The sequence below is a fragment of the Littorina saxatilis genome, linkage group LG3 (genome assembly GCF_037325665.1).
Source record: "Littorina saxatilis isolate snail1 linkage group LG3, US_GU_Lsax_2.0, whole genome shotgun sequence".
Lineage (NCBI taxonomy): Eukaryota > Metazoa > Mollusca > Gastropoda > Littorinimorpha > Littorinidae > Littorina > Littorina saxatilis.
Genome location: NC_090247.1, coordinates 40909701 through 40919700, shown reverse-complemented (window position 1 = coordinate 40919700; position 10000 = coordinate 40909701). Strand labels below are relative to the sequence as shown.

The 10000-nt window shown below is 41.2% G+C and overlaps 1 protein-coding gene across 2 annotated transcripts in view; it reads right to left on the bottom strand.

Annotated features, from left to right (window-relative positions):
* Positions 1-10000, bottom strand: part of LOC138962375 (uncharacterized) — a 98148-nt gene that overhangs the window by 87864 nt on the left and 284 nt on the right. Inside the window, exons 1-2 of one of the 2 annotated variants that reach the window (XM_070334172.1) lie at positions 9846-10000; positions 620-743 (exon numbers count right to left, since the gene is read on the bottom strand). The exon at positions 9846-10000 is cut by the window's right edge and continues 284 nt beyond it. In XM_070334172.1, coding sequence (XP_070190273.1) covers positions 620-628 — 9 coding nt within the window. In that variant the 5' untranslated portion in view covers positions 629-743; positions 9846-10000. Of the gene's footprint in view, positions 1-619; positions 744-3091; positions 3461-9845 lie in introns of those variants that run through there. The other variant, XM_070334173.1, reaches the window with a different exon arrangement.

Genomic DNA, 10000 nt, shown 5'->3' with positions numbered 1-10000 from the left:
CACACGAGCTGAAAAGAATGACGTGGGAACCACCATGTTTTGAAGAGCAGAATGTGGCAGTATTTGGTGGAGGAGAGGAGAGAGGAAAACGATGAAACGATGAAAACGATGAACTTGGAATGTTGTACATCAAAAAGCTAAACATAGAATTTATATAATCATGTAAGACCTTTGCTTCGATGATATAAGATGTGATGAGCGAGTGGACTGAAGAAAGAACTGAACGGAACAGTCCGTATAAAACCGTTAGTGTTACACACGCACAAATGCACTCATGCTTGCTCGCTCTCTCTCACACACACACACACACACACACACCGGCACACATACACACTAACACACACACACACACACGGACCGACTGACCGACCGAGAGACAGACAGACAGACAAGCAGACAGACAAGCAGACAGACAGACAGACAGACAGACCGACACACACACACGCTGAGACTGAGAGAGACACACGCAGACAGAAACACAGAGAGAGAAATAACAAGTAAAAAAATAGTTTGCACAAAGAAATACAGACCACAATAAAAGGTCAAAACACAACATCGATCAATTTTAGCAAGGATACAACAAAAAGGAAAAAAAAATAGGAGACGAAAGTCAACATACCTTCGGCATGGTTTGCTCTTTTTTCAGGCCGTTGAACTAGGAAGGAGGCACAGTTTTAAGTTGTGGAGGTCGACCGACGTCAATGACAGAGATCAATTACGCCACAATTTGCACGTGCCATGATCTGCACACGAAACAAAATCCACTGTCAATTATTTTGTCCTGTATGGAAACACAGACACTATCGTATGCGCACGAAATAGTTCCGTCCCTTCTTTACGCTCTTCTGCTTCAAAGACGAGGAAGTAACCAACACAAGCAGCAGACGATCACCACCACAGTTGCTCCGCCTGTGCGTGAAGCGAAGATGAAAAGGGATGCAGCGAAGGAGGTGTGGAAAAGTGAATCACTGCGAGTTTGCGCTGCTGAGGAGGGGGAGGAGGATAAGAAATGACAGGGAGTTTGAATAATGATGATGTATGATGTGTGTGTTTCCGGCGGCGACGTGCACAATCAATTAGCGTTAAACAGTGAGTGGATCGAACGGCAGTGTGTTGCGCAAAACTAGCTGAAGGGTTTGAACCGGTGCACGGAAGTTGTTTGCCGTCAAGGAACACTGTCGTCAGTCTTCTTCAGCCAGTTGTTCAACTTGACTTCACCGTTTCTAATTCGGTGTGCAGTTCTTGTTGTTTGTTTGTGCAAATAGTTAGATTGGTTTTGTTTTTTAGCACACTTAGAGTATCAGGTTCCTTCTGTTATTCTGCTCTTTCAGCGGTCTTTCCTGCTTCCTTGTCACAGTCCACAGAGGGCCCTATAACAGACCTGTTTACCCTTACGATTTTGGCGTAATTTATTACGATTTTCTGCAAAAAATACGCCATTCCGCTATCCGTGTCAAGACTACGATTTTCATGAATAAAAAAAAGTAAACAAATTTTTTTTTTATTATTATTTTTTTTATCAATTCACATATTTGGCATTGTTTTTTTCAATGGCAAAATGGGGTGAAAAAGCACAGGACTGACCAGAGATCATGTCTGTCTGATGAGACGCTGGAGAGCCTTATTCTAGTGGTGAAGTCTCGCCCTCACTCATTCGGCAAGCGCAAGTACAGTAGAGAAGCGCTTGACACACTGAAAAAGGCCTACTACGAGCAAAAGAAAAAGAATCAGTGATGCATGTGCTTTTGATGTGATCTTCTTTGAAATCATGATGACTACAAAAACTGACTGATGTGTTTTGTTTGTGAATGATGGATATATGTGCATGATTGCGTTTCGCAGACACAGTTGTCATGTGCCGCGGCGTTGTAATTGGCGACGAATGCTGGATGATTACTATTTTTGTGCCAGGATTACTATTTTTGGGGCTGAGCATTACTCCAAAACACTTATGGGGGTAAACAGGTCTGCTATAAGCTTACGTAAGATGTATTACTTGTTACCCTTTTTAATGTGTTTCTGTCTTCCGTAATGTTGTTACATGCGTTCTTTCTAATCCCTCTTTTGGCTCGTTATGTTTCTTTAATCTCTATGGGTTTTTTCTCTCAGTACATTGGGATAAGTTTTAAAGCGTTTTAACGAGTTTTCTATCTGTTATTCTGAGGTAGCTCAGAGATAGGTTGAAAAAGTTGTTCTTTCCTCTCTCTGAGTGTCCTCTGGGTCGTGTAACAAGTTCAACCCTCCCACTCAGATCAATAGCTCCAGCAGTTGTAGCCAAAACTGAGTCCGGTCTCACTGAGCAGCTCAGCAACGTCGATTCCTCCAGCCAACGTAAATCTTTAAATAGTTCATTAGCCCGTGGCTTAATACGGGTCAATGCAAAGCCAGACAATGGTCACAATCAACACAAGACTGCGTTATGTCAGGCGATAACAGAAATCACAATGTTTTCAGTCTAACAGAACGTATCACATACTGACTGACAACAGCGCGCTCAGTTTGGTCCAAACGTGGAATAGAATTACCAAAGAACGTTCAGTCTCATTAAACGTGACTATAGGGATCGCTTTAACACACTCAGCCTCACCCAAACATGTAGCAAAATTACTGTAGTACCTTAATTCATTCTCATCAAAACGCGACGCAAGTTCAGTTTCATAAGAAACGTGTCATTGGTCTAAAACAGCATGGCTTGGTATACACTCAGTCTAGTCAAAACGTGAAGAAAAAGCACTACAGCACCTTCAGTCTTATCAGAAGTCCATCAAACCATTTAAAAGCGGGATCGATTCAGCACGGCGGCTAAATCCATCAGCAACTCACATTCATCAGCCCATTAAGCCTAAAGCGTGGGTCACTTTGGCACGCCTAGTTTATCTGCAGTCCCATCAAAACGAAAAGTAACCGTGATTACTTAGCACGCTCCGTCTCATCAAAACGTGAAGAAGAATCGCTACAACACTTTTAGTCTCGTTAGCAGTCAATCTAAACGTAAAGTAGCCCCAATTACTTGAGCACATACGGTCTCGTGTAAACTTGAAGAAGGATGACTACGGCGCCGTTGGTTTCAGCAACAGCAATCCATCAATACCTTTAACGCAGGATCTCTTGTGCAGCCGCACTATTCGCTCGCTGAATCGCAACAGCTTCTTCAGTCACACCAATATCTTCACAAAATGTCCAGCGTGATATGTGAATACCTGTATACAGCGATGCAAAAGTCAGATTAGTCAAGAAAAAAGAGCCACACACACATTTAAAACCGGATAAGACGAGCCACCCACGCCGAGCGTGTCCTTGCTCCTGCAGTTGTTAACTACTGGCCCACAGGCAGTAAATCACACCTTGCGGCTGCTGCTACGTCCTGCTTCAACTGCTCCACTAGCGTGTGTGTCTATGATCAATCTCCGTTCTGCTAGCAAACGTGTGTCTATCTATCTACCTCTTGTCCTATCCCTATCTCTCGCTCTCTACCCAGGTGTTAGCCGTCTTGCGGCTGGCTGCCATCTGACAGTCGCAGACACTGGCTGGCCATGTAAAAAGGCACCGGATTAATGGTTAGAAGAGGACAGGTAGAGACTTTGGGGGAGAGGGGGCTAGGTTATAGAAGGAAAGGTAGAAACAAGTGAGGGGGTGGGGGGGTGGGGTGGTCTATGGAGACGGGACGCGCGGGGTTAAGAGGGTTGCGAAGGGACCGGTATGGGGGTAGAAGAAGGGTGTGTGTGTGTGTGTGGTGGGGGGGGGGTAGAAAAGGCATGATAGGTTCGTAAATATAAAGGTGCGTGTTAAGATAGAAAGCTTTGTGACGAATGAAGGAAGGGGGAATGTAAGCCCCCCTCCCTAACACACACACACCTCTCCCCTACGGTATATGCTTCCGTAAGTTCAGAGAAACATTTTATGTAGGGCTAGAGCTAGAGAGGTGTACATCCTATAAATGACAGGGGGAGACTGTAAGTGTTTGGACACGTGCTAGGATAAAAAAAATGTTGTGGGTCCACGTAAATGTTGAGACATACAATGCTAAAAAGGTCAAGAAAGAAAGAAAACAAATAGAAACAAGTCGCGTAAGGCGAAATTACTACATTTAGTCAAGCTGTGGAACTCACAGAATGAAACTGAACGTAGTCCGCCGCTAGTGCAAAAGGCAGTGAAAGTGACGAGCCTGTTTGGCGCGGTAGCGGTTGCGCTGTGCTTCGTATAGCACGCTTTACTGCACCTCTCTTCGTTTTAAGTTTCTGAGCGTGTTTTTAATCCAAACATATTATATCTATATGTTTTTGGAATCAGGAACCGACAAGGAATAAGATGAAATTGTTTTTAAATCGATTTCGGAAATTTAATTTTGATCATAATTTTTATATTTTTAATTTTCAGAGCTTGTTTTTAATCCAAATATAACATATTTATATGTTTTTTGGAATCAGAACATGATACAAAATAAGATGAACGTAATTTTGGGTCGTTTTATAAAAATATAATTTTAATTACAATTTTCAGATTTGTAATGACCAAAGTCATACATTAATTTGTAAGCCTCCATGCTGACATGCAATACCGAAGTCCGGCCTTCGTCGAAGATTGCTTGGCCAAAATTTCAATCAATTTGATTGAAAAATGAGGGTGTGACAGTGCCGCCTCAACTTTTACAAAAAGCCGGATATGACGTCATCAAAGGTATTTATCGAAAAAAAGAAAAAAACGTCCGGGGATATCAATTCCAGGAACTCTCATGTAAAATTTCATAAAGATCGGTCCAGTAGTTTGGTCTGAATTGCTCTACACACACACACGCACAGACACACACACACACATACACCACGACCCTCGTCTCGATTCCCCCTCTACGTTAAAACATTTAGTCAAAACTTGACTAAATGTAAAAACGTGGATAGAGAGAGGGGGTGTTGTTGGGTGGGTGAATATGTCCGTAACTGCTAAGCTAAAGGTACTTTGATCAATGAAGAAAACGATGTGATCGGAGAAGGGAGGGGGGGGGGGGGTGGGGTGGGGGGAGACTTAAACTGACAATGTGGATGAACCAGTCGTTGTGTGGGCACAAGCTGAGACAGCGTTTCGGATTTTGTTTCCTTTGCAAACCTCGGACGGCAAGGCACGTGGAGAGAGACTGTTAGAGGTGGGTGGGTCTTTCTCGCAATGAAAGGTATCTACCGAGCGATACGGAGAATGTTATAGGGGTGGATCAACGGGTTGATGGAAGGATAAGGATAAGATTTCGTCTAGTCCTGTGAGGCTTCGCCCATATAAATTCGGGCTGCTTTTTTTTACTGGGGAAAGCGAGCTACCATATACAGTAAGACGCTTCCCAATATATATTTTTCTTTTTCCTGCATGCGCGTATTCATGTTTCGAAGCCCTGAGACTTTTGCTGTGAGCTTGGGAATTTTATCGTGCGCATGCGTGCACACGGGGGTGTTCGGGCACCGAGGAGAGTCTGCACAAAGTTGACTTTGGGAAATAAATCCCTTGCCGAACGTGGGGGTCCAACTGGTTTTGAAGCCAGCGCTACTACCGACTGAGCTTTATTCCAGCCCACAAGGGGTACTCCACTACTGTGCGAGACTGAAGAGCTAGCTAGAACTGAGTCTAGGCATCAAGACATTCTTTTTCAGCATCAGTATGTCCAGCTGACTGGAAAAGGGACAATGGAGATAAAGAGGGGACTTCGTAACTTGTACTGTAAACGAAGCGACAATAGTACTGAGAGCATACGCACTCTTATCTTCCCCGCAGGGACATTTTGAGTGCATGTGTAGTTCTTGGCATCATTAAACAGCGATGTTTCCAGAAGTGCAGACCAGGATATTGATTTTTCAATTAGACGTGTACTCAAGTTTCTTTACTTGTGTGTGTTTGTTTTCAGCTTTCTTCACTATTTTTACCAATATAAATGTTTTAATTTCTTTTTACATTCTTATGCTTTTTATATTTAGTCAAGTTTATTCAGACTAAACTACTGGACCGATCTTTATGAAATTTGACATGAGAGTTCCTGGGTATGAAATCCCCGAACGTTTTTTTCATTTTTTTGATAAATGTCTTTGATGACGTCATATCCGGCTTTTCGTGAAAGTTGAGGCGGCACTGTCACGCCCTCATTTTTCAACCAAATTGGTTGAAATTTTGGTCAAGTAATCTTCGACGAAGCCCGGGGTTCGGTATTGCATTTCAGCTTGGTGGCTTAAAAATTAATTAATGACTTTGGTCATTAAAAATCTGAAAATTGTTAAAAAAAAAAAAAAAATTTATAAAACGATCCAAATTTACGTTTATCTTATTCTCCATCATTTGCTGATTCCAAAAACATATAAATATGTTATATTCGGATTAAAAACAAGCTCTGAAAATTAAATATATAAAAATTATTATCAAAATTAAATTGTCCACGTATTCATGTTTCGAAGCCCTGAGACTTTTGCTGTGAGCTTGGGAATTTTATCGTGCGCATGCGTGCACACGGGGGTGTTCGGGCACCGAGGAGAGTTTGCACAAGGTTGTCTTTGGGAAATAAATCCCTTGCCGAACGTGGGGGTCCAACTGGTTTTGAAGCCAGCGCTACTACAGACTGAGCTTTATTCCAGCCCACAAGGGGTACTCCACTACTGTGCGAGACTGAAGAGCTAGCTAGAACTGAGTCTAGGCATCAAGACATTCTTTTTCAGCATCAGTATGTCCAGCTGACTGGAAAAGGGACACTGGAGATAAAGAGGGGACTTCGTAACTTGTACTGTAAACGAAGCGACAATAGTACTGAGAGCATACGCACTCTTATCTTCCCCGCAGGGACATTTTGAGTGCATGTGTAGTTCTTGGCATCATTAAACAGCGATGTTTCCAGAAGTGCAGACCAGGATATTGATTTTTCAATTAGACGTGTACTCAAGTTTCTTTACTTGTGTGTGTTTGTTTTCAGCTTTCTTCACTATTTTTACCAATATAAATGTTTTAATTTCTTTTTACATTCTTATGCTTTTTATATTTAGTCAAGTTTATTCAGACTAAACTACTGGACCGATCTTTATGAAATTTGACATGAGAGTTCCTGGGTATGAAATCCCCGAACTTTTTTTTCATTTTTTTGATAAATGTCTTTGATGACGTCATATCCGGCTTTTCGTGAAAGTTGAGGCGGCACTGTCACGCCCTCATTTTTCAACCAAATTGGTTGAAATTTTGGTCAAGTAATCTTCGACGAAGCCCGGGGTTCGGTATTGCATTTCAGCTTGGTGGCTTAAAAATTAATTAATGACTTTGGTCAATTAAAAATCTGAAAATTGTAAAAAAAAAAATAAAAATTTATAAAACGATCCAAATTTACGTTTATCTTATTCTCCATCATTTGCTGATTCCAAAAACATATAAATATGTTATATTCGGATTAAAAACAAGCTCTGAAAATTAAATATATAAAAATTATTATCAAAATTAAATTGTCCAAATCAATTTAAAAACACTTTCATCTTATTCCTTGTCGGTTCCTGATTCCAAAAACATATAGATATGATATGTTTGGATTAAAAACACGCTCAGAAAGTTAAAACAAAGAGAGGTACAGAAAAGCGTGCTATCCTTCTTAGCGCAACTACTACCCCGCTCTTCTTGTCAATTTCACTGCCTTTGCCATGAGCGGTGGACTGACGATGCTACGAGTATACGGTCTTGCTGAAAAATTACATTGCGTTCACTTTCATTCTGTGAGTTCCACAGCTACTTGACTAAATATTGTATTTTCGCCTTACGCGACTTGTTTGTATTACACTTATCCTTAAGCACAACCTGCCACGTAAATATATAGAAATAAGAATCCAGCAAATAATAGAATCAGCAAATAAAGATGTTTCCCAATACAAACCGCAGGCGATGTTAACTCTTTTGTTAACTGTTTAAAAGACTTTCCCCCTCAGTACAAGTCGTTCCCGTTATATTATTCAGCATTTGGGTAGCAATGATAGTGTCGCAAAGCACACACTGTTTTACGTCTTACAACGAAATTTTTTTTTATTTGAACCAAGGTCATGCAGTGAAAAGAATATGAATGACGAATCAGGACTCCAGACGCTAGGGAGTTATGGCGGTTCTGAAACACAGTTGACACTAATTTATTTAACCATCACGCTAATGGAACACGTTCCAGTAAACAAAGGCGTTGGTACATTAAACATTTTCATCAGCCTGAACCGGCTGATAGAAGTTCCAGTAGGGGTTCCAAAATAGACCCGTTGGACACAAAAGCTTGTTTCTTCCTTCTCTGAGTAAGTGTTTAAGGAAAAAGTTGCACGTGAGCATGAAAGAAAGAGAACATCCTTTTGTTTACAAATGCTTCACATTTCTTTTTTTTTATTAAAAAAAATTTCACACAGTACAAAATCCATACTTCGAAAAAAAGTTAAATAGTTGCACGGAGTTGTTTTTCTCCTGTCTGAATGTATTGCACCAAGACCACACAAAAATATAACACTATAAAGTTATAAAAGCCTCGACAATCAATTGTGTGCACTCAAACGGCGACTCGATCCTTTAATATCAATACTTGAAATGATCCAGGCTGCTTTGGAAAAGCGAGCAATCCTGCATTGCATTGACACTTGAGTGATATATGACATATATAGCCCAGCAGGTCCTTCCGTCCTTGATGTCGCATCCGGGACTGAGCGAAAGGAAATGAAAACAATGGTGTTACATGTGGTCTTAACCACATGTTGATAGCTACAGTCTGCGTCTTGACTGAGACTTGACTGCGTCGGAGAAACTTCCTAGTAAGGCCAAGAAAACAAAGCCACGTTTTAACAGGTGGATTGGAGGAAGGTGAGGGGATGGGCGAGTGTGGAGAGAGAGAGAGAGAGGGGGAGAGAAAGAGAGAAAGAAAGAGGGAGAAAGAAAGAGAGAGAGGGGGTAAGAGAGAGAGGGGGAGAGACTGAAAGAGAGAAAGAGAAAAAGAGAGAAAGAGAGAGAGAGAAAGAGAGAGAGAAAGAGAGAGAGAGACAAAGAAAGAGAGAGAGAAAGAGAGAGAGAAAAAGAGAGAAAGAGAGAGGGAGAGAAAGAGAGAGAAAGAGAGAGAGAGAGAAAGAGAGAGAGGGAGAGAAAGAGAGAGAGGGTAAGAGAGAGAGAGATAGAAAGAGAGGGAGAGAAAGAGAGAGAGAACGAGAAAAAGAGAGAGGGAGAGAAAGAGGGAGAGAGAAAGAGGGAGAGAGAGAGGGGGTAAGAGAGATAGAAAGAAAGAGAGAGAGAGAGAGAGAGACATTGTTGACTTTGGGGTGGGGGAGTAAAGATGGGTTCTGTGTGTGTGTGTGTGTGTGTGTGTGTGGCAAACGTTGTTTTATTTTTTTCCTATGAGTAAAGAAACGGGGGAAGAGACCCGGTAAAGTACAGTTTAGCTTATACATAGGCCATGACTGTTCAGCAACGGCTAGTTGCAAGCCGGAAGCCCTTGCGTGGATAATATTACACAACACGAAACAAAACAAAACAAAACAACACGAAACAAAGCACACTAAACACTAGAAGAAAACGTCCTTCCTTCTTCTTCGTCGTCCAGTTTTATTTACCGTATGAAATACATTTTAAAGAAATACTGTATAATTCAGGGTTTTAGAAGCAGTGAACTGTACTTAAAACATCATTTTTGTACATGTTTGTGAACAGTATATTTTACTTTTTTCCATGAATTAATGAAGTAATTTATTAACAAGCAAATAAAAAACACAAAACAAACAAAATCAAATAAGAAATTTCAATATGAAATTCTGAAACAAAAATAGAGAAATAAGCAAGTACACCAATAATAGCAACATAACGACACAGCAAGAAACATAATCTCTACTCACAAAACTGCGTTTCTGGAAAAGTCATCGAGGTAGGCTACACCTCCTGCCCGCCGAACATAATGTTATTCAATTATTCGTCAACACATTCCAGAACAGAGCGGCGGTACAATAGTATGTTTGCAACCACAACAGTAGGCGACGACCATACTTTTTCG